Genomic DNA, 21,066 nt, shown 5'->3' with positions numbered 1-21,066 from the left:
AATTAAATATGTTTTACATAGGTTCCTTTCCTGTATTTACGGATTTTAATTTAAGATAAATTAATAAGTAAAAACGATGATTGTAAATTATATTATGATTGTTTATTCAGATATTCCATATATAAACTAATTACATTTTAATTTCTCTAGAATTGCAGTCTGAGATTTAACTCCATTTTACATTCACATATTATTTATTTACATTTTCTAATAGCTAATGTTATTATGTTTCATTTCTTTTTGCTATATATTATATATTATCTATAACTGATATCAGTTTATCAGACTTCGGTACTTTTTGAAAGTATTTGATATAAATATTCAAATACAAGTGATCATTTTTCTCCCGAATAACTATTCAAATACTGTATAAAAATTGTACTCCAAACACATTATTCATGTTACTACAAACGTTTCTTAATACTTTTCAAATATTTATTTTTGAGATGTATCTACATGTGTACTTTATTGACATTATTATCTTATTACCATTGCTATAAAATACGACGAACAAAATTAAAAAATAACAATACTGTCCCACTAAAAATATAAGGAAATAAATTAATATAATCTAACTATAAAATATTATATAGATACCTTAGTACAGAGGTTCCCAACCAGGGTGCCGTGGCACCCTAGAGTACCGCGAGATTAAATTTAGTGTGTCACAAAAATATTTGAAATATATATTTATTTTTAAAGGCCTTCATGAAAAATATAGCACTTTGAGTAATAAAACAGACTATACTCTATGTCTAATGTATAAGACCTATTGTGTATAATTAATTAGGTATGTACCATATAATTTAATGTATTAATTATTAATACATATAATTTTTACATAGTAATACTAAGATGTTATATATTAATTTTCATACTGGTTCGATTGCTATCGATTTGATGTGAACAGTTAAAGTTATTTACGGTGAAATATTTGTGACTTTATCTTATCTTTATTGTTTATTAATGCTAAATAAAACCGAAGTTACAAAATCTAAATTTAAGTATACAATATATTAGTATTGGGTATTCAGTATAAACTATAGAGTATAGAGCATAGACTATAGGGTGCCTCCAAAATTTTAGAAAATTATAAAGGGTGCCGTGAGTCAAAAAAAGTTGTGAACTTCTGCCTTAGTGTTTCTAATAAAAAAAAAATTTGCATAACGGATAAATTGTGAAATTATTTTAAAAAAGGTAATTAAATATTAAATAAAGTACTCGGAATATTGATTAAGAATAATCGTTAAAAGCAGCATTGAAAATACTTTAAAAAAAAATGATTAAAAAGTTATTTATACATAAAATTACATAAAATATTAATTAATAATAATAATTAATTAACATAAAAATAATTCTCACATATATTATATAATCATTATTATAATTATATTATAATTCACACATAAAAATTATTTTAATACATTATTTCGAATATTTTATTCGGAATACTATTTTACTATTTATAACTATCTAACTAGACGATAGGAAATTTAACATCTATTGCAATAATTTATAGAAATGTAAATGGTGGCTTACGCCAAAATACATAGACTTAAAGCAATAAAAAATACCACCTCATACTGTCCTAAATCCCAATCATTAAATCACAAAAACTAAGTAATAATTAATAGACTATAGATCACTCAAATCAGTCTCATAGTCATCTTATGGGAAGAGAAGAACTAACACGGTGCCAAACCTGTGGAAAATCTCTTATAATTAAGTATCTCTTGTACTGTCAAAACAACATGGCAAAAAGCCTACTAGTGCTTGAAAACCTCTTTAAAATTCTTAGTCTAACTGAAAGCAATATCAACACTTTCATCATATTTCTTAAACTTACCGATATGCACCACTTAATGAAAAAGATTTTTTTTTATAAGTAGGGTACTATAACTAATTGTCATAAGCTAATAAACTAATATTAATGTTCGTGTAGTTGACTCATATAAGAACTGCAATTTTTTTTTTTAATTACGTCATTATTTTGCAAGTTATATGCAAGTAAATTTTTAAAATTTTAAAGTCCAAAATTTCATCGTGAAACCAAAAAAATTGAAAGTTGGACTAATTTTACGTAACCCACTCGTTTTTATCTAGAACTTTGAAATCAGCACTAAACGAAAAAAAATACTCCATTGAAAATTATTTAATTGGATTTTATTTAAAAGTAAGTAAAAGTAAGTATAGAAGCCGTGTGATTTTGTAGAGTAATAAAAAAACAATCTTTAAAATATTTAAAGTAATACAGTTTTGGATTATTTTTATTTATCTATAAATTCGCAAAAATATTCAGCGTGCGTATACGACATGTTGTATTATAACTTCTACTGTTGTTACAGTATTATATATTAATTATTACAGTATTGTTGAGAAAGTTATATCCATAAAATATAAGCAAAACACTTGTAGACAGTCTCAAATGATTTCAGTGATGAATAAGTATTACATGGTACCGCGAAGGGTATATGCGTATATATTATATTTTAATAGTTACTGCAAAGTGGTTATTTTCGTATAGAAAATTTAAAAATTAAACGATAGAAATTAAAAATGATTGTGTTAAAATAATGGGTTTTTTTATCTTATAAAATTATTTTAAAAAATTCAAGCACATGAACAATAATAATAAATTATATAATCTTGATTTTAAACCAAATTTTATATTTAATATGATATTGTTAAACATTATATGATTAAAAATAAAAATTTAATCTTAGGAAGATTTAAAAAAAAACGTTCATATCTATGATATTGTATTACAAAACTAATACATTTTACGTTCGAATAATGGTAGTGGTATAAACAACATTATTGCATTAAATATAATAACGGTTGATGAATTAATAGTTATATTAATAATATAATTAGTTACACGTTATGGTAATTTTGATTCAATATTAAAATTAAAATTTTTTGAATTATTATATATAACCTATTCATATTTCTATAAATATTTGCCATAAAATTAAGAAAGAACAGAAAATTGAAAACTGAAATATAATAAATCCACTTAACAACGATTTATTTATTAATTGCATTGTCTTATATTTAATTGAGTGTAGGAAATTGATGTATAATCAGGAAGTTTCTTCCCCTAGAATATTCATACAATTTTATATGTATTACTTTCACATCAATTTTGTTTATCCTGATTTGCTGACAGGGCCGGCGCGAATGAATGATAAGTGGGGGGGAGGTGTTTGGTAAATTTGCTGACTTCAGAAAAAAAAAATTAAAGCTAGTTAAAATTGTCATTTAGTATTCGTGTATTTATTGCATTCAAAATATAAAACATATTAAGTTATATAACTTATAGATAAAATATAGATTAAAATACTCCTATTAGGTATTTAGTTTTTACATAATTATTCTTCTTTCTTTTAAAAGTGACCATTTATCGACCAGCATTGTCATATTAACACTATCCAAAATATCTTTGTTGGAATTCAGCAATATTTAATTTTGTAGGCGATCAGCTGACGTAGTAGATCTTAAATAATTGTTCACCATTTTTAATTTACTAAATGCCCGTTCATTGGATGCAGTACTAATGGGAGCTGTAAACACCAATCGCAGTATCATGTTCACATTTGGTAAAATGTGTTTGAAAAATTCTGAGGTTTTTAATATTTCTAATAAATTTGACATACCATTACAATGATGAACTAAAATTAAAAATTCGGAAAGAATTCTATCATAGGTAGTCAATTAATTTGAATGCAGAACTTCCTGAAGGAAATAGTTCAATAATTTTTTTGAAATTATCTGCATTATAATTAGGTTTCAAAAGTGTCGAAAATACTTGAATAAGAGGCTCTATAAACTTTCTACAAGGTTATTCATGCCTACATTGTCATTATTAATTTCTTTTAAAATTTTAATAGTATTATTAATAACATTAATGCATCAATTACATTTAATTTTATTACTTCAAGTTTTTCTGTTTTTATGTATCTTTTTGTACTCGATAAAAAAAAAAAAACATATAATTGCTCAAGATTTAAAAATAAGTCCCTAACCACGGGACTTGCATCGCAACTGTGTCCCAAGAAAGTATTAACTCGATGTGCCTGACAAGGAATAAAATAAATTATATGACCAACAAGATCAGATAGTTTCTGCTGGGTTTCATTAATCTTACCAGACATGCTAGTGGCAAAGTCATAAGACTAAAAAGCAATATTTTCGCATGGTAAACCACTTTTTTGTATTATTTTTTTAATATTCTCAGCGATTCCTAGCCCAGATTTATCAAAAGCTTCACATACTGCTACTAATCTTTCAGAGATATCTCCAAAAAGGTCTATGTATCGTAAACAAATTGACAATTGATCTTGATGTGAAACATCGGGTGTTGTATTAGCCATCACGGAAAAAAAGTCATATTTTTTAACTTCTTCAATAATCGTGTTCATTGTTTCATCTGTTAGTAAGTCGATAAATTAATTTTGGGAATCATGACTGAGATAAGTAACATTATATTTTCTACATTTTTTTTTTTATCAATCCATTTTTTCATAGTTGGGTTATGTCTAGATATTAACAAAACTAATTGACTAAAATTTCCGTTCTCCTCATTCTTATCACTGCGGAACACAATTCCTTGGCGTGCAAGGGTACGGGTAATATCTAACAATATAGTAATAACTTCTTTATGAATATGTATTTTATGTTCTATTTCAATTGCTTGTTGTCTATTTACCTTGTTGAGAAAACAGTTAATATTGTTTGAGGAAGTCAAAAAATTTCTAAAATCAATCAATGCAGAGTTGTGTGATTTTGAAGAAAAATGTAAAGCAAGTTTTCCTTGTTTTTTCTTCTCCCCTTCATTTGATGCCAACTTAGGACACCACTTACAACCTATACTGGATCGGAAAAACTTCTGTTAGGCCCATTCGGAAATAGAGAACAAATAAAAAAAAATACGGCATCTTTTTGTATACTATATATTCTAAGTGAGGAAATTCACTGAACCATAACGAGGTAAATTGGCTTTGTTTTTCTATAGGAATATCTAAGTTTTTTGAATATTTAGCTAATTTAGGTTAATAGGGCCCAAGATTCAAGAGATATTTTCTCTGAGCAGATGATTTTACTATTTCTCTCTTTCTAGGGTCATGTTCTGGAAAACTATCCAAAATATTTCTAGACTCAGCAGTTTCATTAGCTATTAAAGAGCTTAAAACATGTTCAGTTGTTAATAAATATTTTTTAGATTCAATTTTAATAGAAGTTATTATATGCGAGGTCGCAACTAAAATTGATATTGGGTTTGATTAAGATTCATTTTTCATTTTGGTTAAAAGTCTACTACATTCTTGAAAACGGTTAACTAGTGATTCCAGCATACCAGCACATGCCACCCAATCATAATTACTAGTATTATTAATAGATTCAACAGCTGTTGAAATATGATACATAAATATAAATAATAAATATCTATAAATATAACAAAATATTATACTCAATACAAATATAATCCCTGATTACACAGGTTTTATACTAATTAAGGAATAGATTTTAGTTTAATATGATATATTGTAATAGTACATTATGCAAATATTTATAGAATCAAAATATAGTATCTAAATAAATGGTTTTAAATTTGAATGTTTAGGTATCATGATACTTAAAATCTATTTATTATTTTATTAACAATAACTTATCAATTTAAATTTATATTTACAGTTTCAAAACTTATAATAAATATTATCAATAATGAAAATAAAAATTATACAACTCACCTTGTTGGCAGACTTCAGATTCAATTATTTTACCATTTTCTTCATATTTTTTAATATATTCTTGTTCATCTATAACATTACTTGGTATAAAACATATAAGTATAATGATTTCATAATATATCTTATGTTCCTGAGGATGAATTTTTAATTCGAAATCAGTTGTATTTTAAAAATGTAATACTCTAGAATAAGATTTTATTTTTATTTTTCTATATACAAACTATTTGTTTATTTATTTATATATGCATTTACAAGTATTAATCATTAAATAGTTTTTAGTTTTATTATTTTATTAATTATTATTTATGAAGAAGAATAGTCATGGTATATTATAAGTTTTCATTACGATTAGTTATCCACTCAATATTTGCAAAATCATTAGTAGTCATTCGGCTGTTTAACGCTTATTGATTTCATTCGATTTCCTATGTCATTGATTTTGAAGCATTTCAACTTTGCTGACCCGATTTTTATTTCATTCTTCAATGATTGTTTAAGTGATTTTTGTTTCCAAAATAATTAATTAAATTTTAAAAGTCACTTTTATTGTTATGAATATAATCTTAATATTAATTTATAATTCTGCAAAATTTTAGTACAAACTACGTTAACCTACACGATTAAGGATAAATTTTATTTTTATTTTTATTCTTTAAGTGTATCTACTAGATAATATATAAAAACGGTTGTAACTTATGACTTTAACAGATGTTTTACAAAGTAGACATATATATAACTAAAATATTAGTATTATGATTGATTTCTTAGGTTAGTTATTTTCAATTATTTTAGACAGTTAATAAGGACTGTTGCAACTTATGACTTAAACAGACGTTTTACGAATTAGACATCTATATATATATATATATAAATACAATAGGAGTGTTATGATTGGACCTTTAAGAAAGTGTGTTTTAATTATTTTTGTAGAACAATTCATTGTATGACAAAGTTGATAACTATTAATTCAATCTTTAGACGATGTTTAATTTAAAAAATTGTGAATATTTTGTAAAAAATAACTATTCAATTATAATAAGAAGGTATCAGTAAAAAATATTTTAACAGGAAATTATTTTTTTGTTGTGTATATTCAATTTTTCAAGTTCACTCTTATAAGCATACTGGTATGAAAATTGTCATCAAAGCTTAAAACTTTGTATGCAATCGTGTGGTTAACGATCAGGTAAAATCGTACGGAATCGTATAACTGAAGAAGGTATCGCTGATAACGAACGTACGCAATCGTGTTTCACCCGTAATTTTATTTAGTACTGAGCTCAGGCAAATTGACCCAATAACTGATCGTTGATTATTATTATCATATTGAAGGTAAAATATATTAGAAGTTTAATATTCAAATAATATTAATATTAAAGTTTATTGACCATCAAAATTAAAAATAGACACATATTCTAGCTTAGCAGACGTTTTACAAGCAAAGGCTAACAATGCCAATATTAGAATGGAAAAATTAGTTGTATTAATTATTGGGAATTCACGAAATATAATTCAAAATAATCAAAATGCTGTGGCAATAGTAAGAAAGTTCGGAAAACTAGATTTGTTCTTTACATTTATCTATAATGCTTCATTGCCAGATATTACTACAAGTATTCATTCATATGAAACTGCAAATAACAGATCCGATTTTGATGTTCATGTATTTCATGCAAAAAATGAATACTTCTTAAATAATCATATTAAAATAAATGATAAATAATTTATTAAATATATATAAATTATGTATATTTTGTTATGATAATGAGCAATTAATGTTTAGGAAAAATATCAAATAGAAAGTTATTTATTTTCACAATTTTTTATACATCATTTATATTTATTTAATAAATTATTTATTATTTATTATTCATTTATTTAATTATTCAAAAATCTTATAATTTTTACTATAACTCGGCATCGACAGGTAATTCAGCTAGTATTGTAATTATTTTTTGATTTAATACTATTGCTGAATTGTTATTTAACGGTTTTAATCTAACTAATACTAGTAATATTTTTGTCGTTTCAATAATATCAACTTTTATGTGAAATATTATAAAATATTAGAAGACAGAATTATGTTTTGATAGATAAAAGGCAAAATGAGTTTAGCGACATTTTTAGCAACATGGTATATACAACAGGATATTTGTCAGTTAAAGCATTATTTCGCTTAAGTGTTAATAATACTCTGACGAATTTATTAAGTAAAATAAGTACAAATTAAAAATTCGCAAAAAAAATAAAATCAAGCCAAGTGAATTTGTTTATTGTGATTTGACTACGTGAGCAATATTTATAAAAATTATTACGAAATACATTTGAAATATCCTACAATAGACGATTATGAACTATAATCAGCTACATGAAATTGGAAGGTAACTTACATAATATACTATACTCAGCATATATAGTGATATAAAAATTGGAAAAGAATATTTGAAAATAAAATAACGATAATGGAGAGATATAAAATTTTATTGAACGTATTATAACGTAATTTATGTATTTTTAAAAAATGTTAACTTTTACCAAATATTTGAAAATTAAGTAATTTATTCCAAAGGTTATTAGATAAGATATTATTTGTTAAATAGAGAGATACATTTTATGAAACATACATATTCTTAAGTTCAGTGCTTTAAAGACTATACAATGGACCATGGACTCTTTGAGCTAGTGACCCTATTAGTAGGTCAAAAATAAGTTGAATAAAAACATCAAAAGCTTATTTTATATGATGACTTTTATATAGCAGGGTGATATGGGTTATTAATTTTAAATAAAAGAAGATATCCGAGGATTTCACTTGTTGTAAAATTGTATATATATATATATTTTTTTTTTCCATCTGGTAAAAAATTTGAGTATCTAGTATAGTTTTTTTTTTTTTTTAATACTAACTCATTTATAATTGTTACATGAATTAGATGACTTATAGTCGATATCAAATTTGAAATAAATGTTATCTTGAATCTTGTAGTTTTGTTAATTGAAATAACTAGAGAATTCAAGATAACATTTATTTCAAATTTTAATTTAACGATGAGTTGTTAATTATACTATATATTATATTATACAACTGTATAGTCGTAAAATATATAAATTACATTAAAATGTTGTGTAAAAATTGCAAATTAATGTTTGTTTTGTATAGTTCTATAAAAGCTAAAAATCATCTTTGAAACTCATTATCATATCAAAAAAATTTGAACTTATTCAAAACTGTAATAGGATTTATAACTTTATAATTTTTAAATTACCATACAAAATATAAACTAAATACTTTTTCTGAATACAATAAAAAAAAAAAAAAAATAGCACACAAAATGTTTTATTCAACTTAAAATATTTTTATTTAAGAAGATTTCTTTTTTACAATCAATTTAATTCATTGTTCATAAATTAACAGTTGTTATTTTAAATTAATTTCTTAAAATATTCTATACCTAATACTTGCTTATTTTACTTCACTATTTTTAAAGTTTAATAAAAGAAGCAAAAATATTACATAGTGTATTTTAGAGATACATTGGTATTGGTTTTTTTTTTTTTTTTTATTTAAGAAAATGTTTTTTTAATAGTAATTTGAAAATTTATAAAATTAAATCCACATTAAATTATAGACACATTTGGTGCATTCAGGATATAATTATTAAACACCAGCATGTTTCCGATTATTACAAATTATTTACAAATTATACATTATTTGTCCTTGAATATATTTATTATTATTGTATATTTTGTCAAAACAAACGATTGAAATAATAATTGTACTGTTAGGTACTCTTGAATAACAAGCAAAATAATTTGTATTTGTTACGAGATACAATCAAGTGTCATCCCAATTTTATTATCTCTATTGTCCCTATGTAAATGTTCACAGCTCGTAAATCAAACAAAGTATATTCTTTGTTAAGTAGATTCTACTTAGCTTTACAAAATGTGGACCATTAATCAGTTACACACTATGTGTGGTTAGACATGATAAAATATTTTGTTAGACTATCTGTATTTACAAAATGTTATTAATTTTTCAGATCGTAAAACAGCTGCCAGTAGCATAAATCCAAATGGAATTTAACAAATCATACACAGAAGCGAAAACAATTGACGAATGTTAGTGAACTTTTTTAAATAACAGTTATCTTCATGGTCATAAACTTTAATTTAAAGTATGGAACAAAATTATAATTTTATTAGTGTTATTCAATGTTAGTGATATGTTTGTTAATTTACCATTATTGTACGTATCAGATTATAAATTATATCCTTTTAATAATTTTACCTAATTATATTGAATTCTTGAGATGAAAAAGGTAAAGATTTTAATCAGAGTGAAAAGACAAAACATTTTCTAAATGTTTGGATTCTGGGTTAAGAATAATATGCGTTGGTCTTAGAACAATCTTTTTTCCTGTAATCAAACTTTCGGGTAGATTTATTAGTTTGATTTACTAACTTTTTGATGGTAAATGGCACACATATGGTTCGTCGAAAAAGGTAGTTTTTTTAAATGTAAAGACATTTGGAAATCTTAATATACATCGTATTAAAAATATATTATAATTTATATAAAATGAGTAATTTTTATTAACTGCTATGAAAGTGTTATGTGAAACAAATCATTAGTAATTTTATAAAGTTGGTAGACTTTAGTTAAGTTGATGATATTATTTTGAAATATTTAATTTTATTATATTATTTAGAATAAAAATAAATAATAAGATTAGATGCCTTGTAATGCATTATATTATAATTTATGTAATATAACACAAGTATACAATAACAGTAATACTGTTTAATAAATAAATATATGCGATTATATGTAAAATAATTTAGGTTTGTATTATTAAATAAATAAAGTATAAATATTTTTTATTTTTGTTGATTTTACAATATTTGATAAAGTATCAATAATACTTAATAAAAAATTAAAATTAAAATCTTCGATTAGATAGATAACACATAATATGGTAAAAGAGTAATAAAAAATTTAAGGTAAAGAATGTATTTTATGTCCTTGAAAATGGTAGTTTGGATTTGTAATCATATGGAAACTTAATTATAAATGAATACAATTAAAATGTACAGGTGTTTTATGACAGAGGTACTATTATAATTTACAAATTTTTTTTAAAGTTTAAAGTATTGCTCAGTGGATTCAAATTACACTGCAAATATGTACGTAAGATGAACAACTCTACGTTCAGATTCATAATTTAGTTATCTGGAATGGGTTTAATAAACATTGTACATATATACTATATATTATATAGTATTATTCGTTTGATATTTTATTATCGTGAAAATCTTTAAAAGGATATAACTTAATTTTTATAACTTTTTAAAAATATTTATAGATGGTTATTTTAATTTTATAAAAAAATTGAAGAAAAACTTTAACAAAGATTTTTCAAGATATTTTTTTTTATAAAATACTATTTTTAGCATACCATACAATTATTTGTATAAAACATTTAAATTATATTGACGTGTAATAGTTTTTTATTTTTATTAAAATGTCACGCGAGAAGTTTATAATTATAATATAATTGATTATTATTATCGAATATTCAACATGAATACCATTCTTAAAGATAATTCTATTGTACATTCAATATTATGATATTTAATCAGTTAAATTACGAAATTTTCACTTGATAATTTTTTCATAATTTACAAAATGAGAAATACATTAAGCGTTTTAGATAATCAGCATATTCGAGAAATCTATATTGTGTAGTTACTTGTCTATAAAGAAAAATACATTTTAAGTTAATTATTTTGTAGGTGTTAATTATATTTTAATTCGATGAACATTAAAATTGTCAATCAATATGTGTTTTTAGAACTAATACTAATAAAGGTTTTAGCTTGATTCACAAGAAATATTTATACACATAAATAGTATTTATTATTATGTAGAATATTTTAGGTTCATTATACTGTGGAACCATCTCTGTAAATATTATTAAATGTATATTTATTAAATTAAACATCATAGGTAGGCGTGTTCAGTCCTTTTTAATTGGTCATGCTCAAGACTTATGTATACAAATGCGATATTGAGTTATCAATAAGGAAGAAAATACGATATTCAAATTTTTAAAAAATCATTATTAGCTTTTAATATATATACATAAAAATATAATTGCAAGTGTTCAAACGTTATGTTGTCCTATTAAAATTCTAAACGTCGTTTTTTTGGAATCATAACTTTAAACTAGTTTTAATTAATAATTTAATTGAAGTCAAATTTTGCAATTCATACCTGTGCATGAAAGACATGACTCGTAGACATGCCTATGTAGAACGTAAATATATTTCAATATTTTACATATTTTATCATACGAAGACACTTTTTACTTTTTAAAAAATCCCAAATATTTCGTTAAAAATTGTGATATTGGATAAATTATATTATATATAATATAATATAATATATTATATAATTTATATATATATTATAGTTATATATCATATTCAACATTGATTATAAACAATTTTTAACAATTAAGTTTAAAAAAAAAACGTCTTATGCATCCTTTATATCCTTAAATAAATAAAAATACTACCTCTTCATATATTAGTATATTCGATATTTATATTATATATTTAATAATACTTTAATACTTTGAGTCGTACATTATTTATTTTTCAATTTAAATATAGGTTTAATTTTTCCATTTTTAAATGAAAAAATATTATATCCATTGTTTTTTATGGATTGTATATTATATGTTAAATATTTTTATTTTTTTTTACTTTCGTTTTTCTAAGATTTTTAAGATTTTTTTTGTAATAAATTGCTCATTTATCTTTTTCTTTTTTTTTTTTATTGTTAACGCTTAATGGAAATTAAGTCTCAATAAATGTTATTAAACGTAAAAAAATTAATAAATAATTAAAAAACCAAAACTTTATTTTGTCATATATTTTATTTTTAAAAAACTACTTAACTCTCGAACAGGTAATATTTTAAGTTTGACACTGACATCAAACGTGTACTTGAATAATATTTTAAAGTTTATTGCCTTCATTTCCATTTGAATAAATATTTATTACTTCATTGATGTAATATTTCCTCATAACTTTCCGAATAAATAATCCCATAAAATTCTCATTTTTAATTTTTCTAATGATTTTTTATTAGAAGATTAATAACGATAGGATATAATATACCTAATTTATATTAGGTACTGTAGAATAACAGATGGAATATACTTTTAATTTAGATTAAACTAACAGTATATATTTCAAAATTTTGTGTTATCTTTGCTACTTGTACACAAAAAAATACCTTGATATAATTTTAGACCATCGATTCACTTTAAATCACATATAATTAGCAAAACCCAAACACTAAATTACTATTTCCGAATCTTTTAGCCACTTCAAACCTCTAACCATACGAAACTCCCCAACAAACTCCTGCTCTACAATCTCCTACTGAGATCCATATGGATATATGGAATTCAACTATAGGTGTTTTTAAAATGTACAACATCAACCGATATAAAGCTAACGTACAATTTACCAAAAAACTATAATATAGTTTATATGCATATATGATTTTAACTATAAAATCTGAATTTTATACCAACTCATTTTTTTTTTTTTTTTTAAATACAAGTACAATATATTTTTCTATGTATTTTTCTTAAACTAAACTAATTTTTCTCTATGCAATAATGTAGACAATACTCAGTTATGTTGTTTTATTTAATTTTAGATTCTGAGTGAAACGAAGGATGTTTTGGTTTTACGAGTACAATGATGTTTATTTTTTTTTCTGTAAACAATTTTTCGACTAGAAATACTAGTCTAAAAGTTTCAACCAATAATTATGTAGATTTAAAATCGATATGCAGTAATTCTTTAAAGAGGTTATTTTCCTAAAATCTCAATAGCTTTTTTCAGGCAAGAGGAAAAACTGCCAAGACACCAAGTGAAAAAAAAAAAAGAGCAAAAGACGAACTTCCGTCATCATTTTCTTACCGGCTTTTTATATTCAATGTTCTTTTTTTTATACACAGATGGAACCGGTGTCAAATATTGCACATCAATAACACTCTAAATTAAAAAATTTTTATCCACGACTTATATAGATATTCACACATTAAATATTCAAAGAATTATACATTTCTTTCAAATAACAATGAATTTAAATTTTAAAATGTATAATATTTATAGATATGTTTTAAAATGAATTAATTGCAGTTAGAAGATAGTCATGAAAGAGTTGACAGAAACCCATTACACGGTTATCGAATTACAAAATAATCGTTGCACGAGTGGTGTCGTAAGCCCACAATTACTGTAGGTCTATTGCACCGAATAATGGACCTTTAAAATAATTTTGCACTGGTGCTTCAAAATTATAATTCCGGTATAGCTATGTGGAAAAATTAAGTGCATGTTCATCAAGGGTCTATTTTGCAATTAACGAAGTTATGGATTTTATCATTACAATGCGCACAATTTTTAACTGAACAATCGCGTTATATGTAGTACTGATGTATAATTATGTATTGAATAAATTTATTATGATCAAACAATGTATCCCAGTTAAGTTATCGATCCCATTTTGTTATAACCAATTAAGTCACATCAAAACGCATTCAAATTGATTTTTTTTTTTTTTTTACGCCAAACGGCTATTTAAACTTTTTTTTAGTTTTAATTTGTAGCAAATAAAAGTTTATTTATTCAGCTACCCGGAAATGCGATCAACACCGTTAGTCGTCGATAAAAAATAGCATAGTAACGGTATTGCGTATCAATCAGGCGTTCATCTAAATGGCACCAACGGCTGGTTTTTTTTTCATTATAACAAGACGAGAAATCAAAAGTTCCACGTCGACAGAAAGATGGTACACCGGAAAAATGATCATGTGGAACTTCAACGAGTGTTAAATGTGTCGGTTATTGACAGTTATTATAGTTTTCCGTCCAACAACGCGTGGCACGCCGGACGACTTGGATAACAATACGCAGTGGTCAAGAATCAAAAGCGACCGAATCTGTCGGGCTACTGGGTTAGAAATATCAAAACGTAAAAACAAGGACGTCTGATTCCATTTGGTCCATGTTGAAATACTTGTATACCAAGCTTGAACACGAACGGTAAAATGTAATACGAACAAAATTCACACCGATCTGACCGGATCGCACGGTCCGGGGTGATGGTTAAACGAAATATACTATAATTGTACTCGTATACATAATATATTATACATTATATTACGTATGAAATAAAATTTTAAAAAATGTAATAAGTTTGTTTTCAAATAATATAATTTAAGTTTTTTCATAAGTAGGCATATAATCATATTAACATTTTGAGTATCAAAAAAATGTACTATTAAAAGCAAGCAGAAAGTAAAAAACTTAATAACAATATTGGGATTTAAAAACATTAATGTTATTGTTTTAATGAAACCAAGAAGTTATTCAATAGAAACTATCAATTATTAAATCTATATGGCTATAGAGTAACCGAAATACGTCGTTGAAAGGCTAACCTTTCCGTATTTCATATTTTATAATCGTTATATTATAATTATACGAAGTGTCGCAATTCATGTTTGTCTAAAAGCAACACAATTTGACTGCCCTATTCCCTATTCCAGGAGATATATATCAGAGAACTCAATATGGACATCCCTATTTGGATTATTACAGCTGGATGACCTGGGATACTTCTGAGTTCTTGAAAAAACCTTTTTCCTCCATTTAATTCTAAGACTATCCGGATTTATCTATAGAACATCTTAATGTACACACGCTGTACATATTACGTATAACGTTGAATTCGTGAAATTACTGACTTCATGAAATCAGCAATGCCTTTATTGATTACATAAGCCCAGCAATATTTAACTGTCGATTTCGTGAATTAGGTAGAATTTTTTCATACACTTTACTATAGTGCTTGAAATGGACCGAAACGCACCTTCTACATGTGAATGCGAGCTCAATGAATGAAATTATAACCACCTCAGATTTTCATTAAATATTAGTACAGTTTCTACACTTTTATTTGTTAATTGTGTTGATCATTCCACTAACTGAATTTCGTCTTGAAAAAAGGTAGATATTCTACTTATGACACTGTAAGTCGTGAAAATAAAATGACCAAAAATACGCAGCATTGTGGAAATTATTATAAACTGTTACATTTTAATTATATAACTACATTTTTTTAAGCTTACAATTTTATATTATTTATTTGTTATCTATTTAATGAATGATATTTTATTGTAAGGTAAACGCAAATTAAGATAATTAAAATAAAAAGTTAATATTTTTATCCACATATTCATTTTATGAGTATTCCGGTTGGTGTAATGTTCTATTTTGATACTGATCTGCAGTATTATGTTCTTATAGTTTCCGAATATTCGTATGTGAACGACGTTGCAACATTACTAATTCGATGAAATTTCACTGAAAAAGGGGTCACATAAGATACATTTTTTTTTAGTCACTGTAGAAATTATTTGCCGAACTCCTCTCTCCGTTACGGCTAACGTATGACCATACCAAATTGCCCTTAAGTATGACCCTAAACGACAAATTTATATGGTCAGAATAGAAGGATAAAATAATTTTTTTTTTTTTTTTTATTTATTATAATTAAATGTTTCAGCATATTGCATGCTATTACAAGTTTGTAGGTTACAGTTTAAAAGTTTAAATTACGGTTTATACAAATAGAATATGGAATGGGATTGTAGATAATTTTAATGAGGTTTGTTGATAAAAGATTTAATATTGGAAATAATGACTGCTATGGGAATATTGTTGTTAATTTGCTTAAAATTACAGTTATCAGAGAAATTAATGGATTAAATAATATTTTGAGTTCGTTCAAGATGTTTGACGTTGAATTTGAATTTGAATTTGTAGTACTGGATATTGGTTGGGCGGCTGTTACATTGGTATATGATGGACCGGACGGGGGAGCATGCGATGCATGACGACGTGAGGTGACTTGTCGTTTAGGAATTTCTGTCTTTTTTGGTTTGTTTGTTGATTTTGTCAGTTTTTTGTAAATTATACAACCTTTGTATGAAGCTGTGTGTGCACCAGAGCATAGTGCACATTTAGCCGGAAGGCTACTATCTTTGGTGCACATATCTGTTAAGTGATTTTCGCCGCATTTAACGCATCTAGGCTGCTGACTACAGTAGTTGCGCGTATGGCCGTAAACTTGGCATGTGTAGCATTGAGGCGGGTTTTTTCGTTTGGTATGTGGTTTTTCAATCAATACTGCGGAGTGAAGAAGTTTTGTAATCTTGAAGATTTCTTTATTGTTTTCTTTAAGAGCCAGTTCTACATGGAATATTGGTAAAGGACGATGGTTCTTTTTGATATTAACCACGCGCGTGGCCGAGTGTCCAAGTTCAGCCAAGGCGTTTGTAATATCAGTTGTGATAGTGGAGTGATGCAGATTTCTGATTACTGCTTTGTATTGACGTTTGCAGTGCGGCCGAAAAGAGTGAAATTCGGCTTCGGTTTCTTTTAAGTAGTCAATTACTATGTTGTAGGTTATGCGATTGTTGGGGCGGATTATAATAAATGATGGTGTAGACTTAAATGAAATATCGTTAGTGCCTGTGAGTGATATTATTTTCTTACTGAATATTGAGAAGTTGGTGACGTTCTTAATGTAGATCGCCGGTATTCGGGTAGGCATAGGTGTGGTTTTAGTTTTATTTAGTTGCTCACAGATTACTATGTTATCGTTTGGTTTAAATACCTCATTTTCAATTTCGTCGTCAGAGACCTTGGCCAATGCCGCGTATCGATTTGGTGATGTATATTGTTTGATTTTCTTTTCTTCTTGTGGTGATGGGCTAAAAGGCGAGGACAAATGCCGTTTTGATTTTTGGGTTTGTGGTGGTTGAGGCGGCGCCATGTTTGGTGGACTCGGAGTAATTACGGAGACCGATAACGGAGCGGACGTGCGCGCGAACGTGTGTTCATGTCGAACGTTATCGCCAGACTGGGGATAAAATAATAAAAAGTAGTAAGTATTGATGAAAAATAGAATGATTATGTGTTGCGCAGTACGAAGAACACGCCGTACAAAGAAAACTATGTTGATCACAATAATTGCCGGTTGGAGATAACCAATACAACTAACCGGTAAGAAACAAAGGACGACTGAGGGTGAAATAGCGGATACGCGGTGGAAAAACCGGAGTGAAAACGTGCGGTTAGCGTAAAAATGGCGACAACCGCGACTCGGAACGAACGAAAACGTGACGACGCGATAGTCTAAAATGATAGAAAAAGAGAAAAAGGGGTTATAAGTGAAAGAGAGGAAGCGGATAAGGGTATTTAATAGGTAGTGATATTTGGATAGTGGGCTTGGATTGATTATCTTTATCCTTGTTTAAGGGAGAGCTTCGCGGTTTCAAAGTTTTGAGAATCCGATAATTAGTGCAACTGGACAGTTTTGGAAGCTAAATAATTACGGTGTCGTCCTGCGCTGATGGGTACACGGGATATCACCCAATGCGTCGACAGGACTATGCGAGACTATGGCGATATAATAACCCAAAATGATAGAATAAGAGAAAAGGGAGATTGAAGAGAAAAAAAGGACCGGATAAGGGTAGCGAATAGATATGGTAGTCGGTAATAATATTTAGTATTGTATTCCTGAACTACGTTTTTAGTACGAAAATAGATATACCTACCTACATAAATGTATCTTGTTATACAATATTAATACCAACACAAACTAACTTGAAGTCTTTATAATTCAGTATTTGGTTATGTTGTAAATTATAAAACATGTGTTTGAAACATTTTAATAAACACATCTACGTTATATATAAATTTATTATCCACGAAATTTAATTTAATTGGTCATCTTAAGTTTCCATCCAAAACAATATATTTGAGCGTAAATGATCAGGTAATTTAATGTTATGGTATAATTTAAGAACGTGACCATGTACGATATACTCACAAAGCATTGTTTGTGGGTATACATTTTTGAAAAGTGAACTAAACACAAACAATTTTTATGGCCTTATAACTGATCAGTTTAAGTAATAGCAATTTAATACTACATCAACGTTTAACATGGGCAGACCATATAAAAAGCAAACAAATTCTTTTAAATTTTATACGGAAATATCTTTCCTACTTAATCGGTAAACATTCAAAATTTAACATAAAAACTGAAATTCTCTTGTACCAATATTTTATATATATATATATATATATATATATATATATATATATATGTATTATATATGCCTATCTGGACATTCAACTATGGGGGCTGCTAAAGATCAAATATAAATAAAATACAAATCTTTCAATTCACAACCGTTCGTATAGTTACAAATGGCCCATTTTATGTTTTAAATTACACTCTTCGTACTGATTTCAGAATTAGTACACTAGACAAAACTGCAAAGATACTATACTCGTATAAACGATTCTTTTCATGACTAAATAACCACCCAAATCTCCTAATATCAGCGTTGAATTCTAACTCCATTCCAGGTAATTCTCCTCGCAAGTTAAAAAAAATATAGTGTCATGTTCTAAACCACAATTAAAAAAATAAAAATAAAATTCCATAAATTAAACAAATTTCTAGTATAAAGTGTTCTTTTTTCACGCATTTCATATCAAAATAAATAATAAAAAAAAGTATAAACATTTTTTTTTATAAACTTACCATAATAAGTAACGTCTATATGAAAACAAAATTGTATATATTAATAATAAAAAATATTATATTCTATAATGCAAATTGTTCTACAACATTTTCCTTGATATTTTTTTAACAGACCTATTTAGGTCAGTGAGTCTTTGCGATAAGGTAACAGCGACTTTAGAACTCATCCTGTAATGCTATAAACTTTCATTGTGTTCAAAATAAACTTCATTCTAGTTTACATTCAGTGTCTAACATTGGTTGGAAACATTATTGGTTTTGAGTTTTAATGAAATTCCATGTTTAATGATTTAGTTTTAAGTTGAAAAAATTGCAATAGCTCGAGTTGTCGCTATAATAAAAGTTATTTAATAATTTATATTTATTCATAGTAAAATGGTGAATACTACCAATATAATAGGTAAAACCAACTATTACTATTCTGTAGAAGAACTGATTTGGTTATAATGCTAATAATCTATGATGATCATTAAATAAAATAATACCAATATAATGTGCGACTAATTGTAATACTATTCAATATTTATAGTTTTACCAAACTTTTTTTTGACAAAAATAATATTTTTATAATGGTCAATTATTCATATTCGTTTTAAATTTAAGATGGCTATTCTCTATATTTTTCTTTCATATTTTGTACAAAAACAAGGTTACAATTAGTCTGGCTTGGGGTATGATAAAGTGTCGACCAAAGACAAATCATAAAAAAAAACCTAGTTTTAAATTATTTATAAAATAAATGTTAATTTTTCTAATTTCAATTTAAAGTTTAGTATAAGTGTTTTGTTCTTACTTATTTACGCATTAAATAATATTTTACTTCTAGTACAATACAAGGGGCATAATATTACATAATAGTTATTAATAGGGCCCAGATTTCAATGCAAAGTGCATATTTTTTGGTTTATCATATACAATGTTTTCTAAGAATATAATTCGTTTCATGTATCGAGGGTGTTTCAAAAATACAAATTTTATTTTGCATTTCTTTGCATATTTCGACGTTTTTTCAGTTTTACAGCATTTTTAGTATTATTGAGTCATTTTTTTGGTTTTTAATGCATATTTGTTCGATATAATAAACAAATTTAGCCTAATCAAAATAAAATCAAAAGAAAAATTATTTTCTTGATATTTAAGTAGGTTTATCGCGATTTTCCAAACACATTGTCAATTTTTATTTTTCGATTCAGTTTTTATCTTATCTTAATTTATTATTGACTAAGGAACGTCACCAGTATTCGGTCAAATAACAAATAATCAGCTATAGTTCGTATTACCTCCCAGACGTTGCTCGTATTACGTGTGAATGTGATTTTAATGTATTAAATAGTGTGTTAAATAATACCCAAAATAAAAAATAAAATGTCTTTTTTTCATTTTTAAGTTCATTTTTATGGTAAAATGCATTTTTTAAAGACATTTTCGGGTATTTTTTAGAGCATATTTGTATGGGTTTTAGTGCATTTAAATTCGGGCCCTAGTTATTAACAAAATACATATTAAATGTTTTTCATCAAATTATGAATTATATGATAAATTCTATAATACTAACTTCTTAAACTTTATATTTTAATATAAGCGAAAATACTCTTGAATAGT

The 21,066-nt window shown here is 25.9% G+C and overlaps 1 protein-coding gene across 3 annotated transcripts in view; it reads left to right on the top strand.

The window, feature by feature from the left end:
- Window positions 1–21,066, top strand: part of LOC112685494 (glutamate receptor ionotropic, NMDA 1-like) — a 208,795-nt gene that overhangs the window by 35,786 nt on the left and 151,943 nt on the right. Inside the window, exon 2 of one of the 3 annotated variants that reach the window (XM_025557419.1) lies at window positions 9,794–9,872. The exons of 1 other annotated variant lie outside the window; for it this stretch is intronic. In XM_025557419.1, coding sequence (XP_025413204.1) covers window positions 9,871–9,872 — 2 coding nt within the window. In that variant the 5' untranslated portion in view covers window positions 9,794–9,870. Of the gene's footprint in view, window positions 1–9,793; window positions 9,929–21,066 lie in introns of all 3 variants that reach the window. One more of the 3 variants, XM_025557414.1, reaches the window with a different exon arrangement.

This window comes from Sipha flava, unplaced genomic scaffold (genome assembly GCF_003268045.1).
Source record: "Sipha flava isolate LNK unplaced genomic scaffold, YSA_version1 107_pilon_pilon, whole genome shotgun sequence".
NCBI classification, from domain to species: domain Eukaryota; kingdom Metazoa; phylum Arthropoda; class Insecta; order Hemiptera; family Aphididae; genus Sipha; species Sipha flava.
The sequence above is the reverse complement of the archived record's forward strand: the minus strand, read 5'-3'. Positions and strand labels throughout refer to the sequence as shown.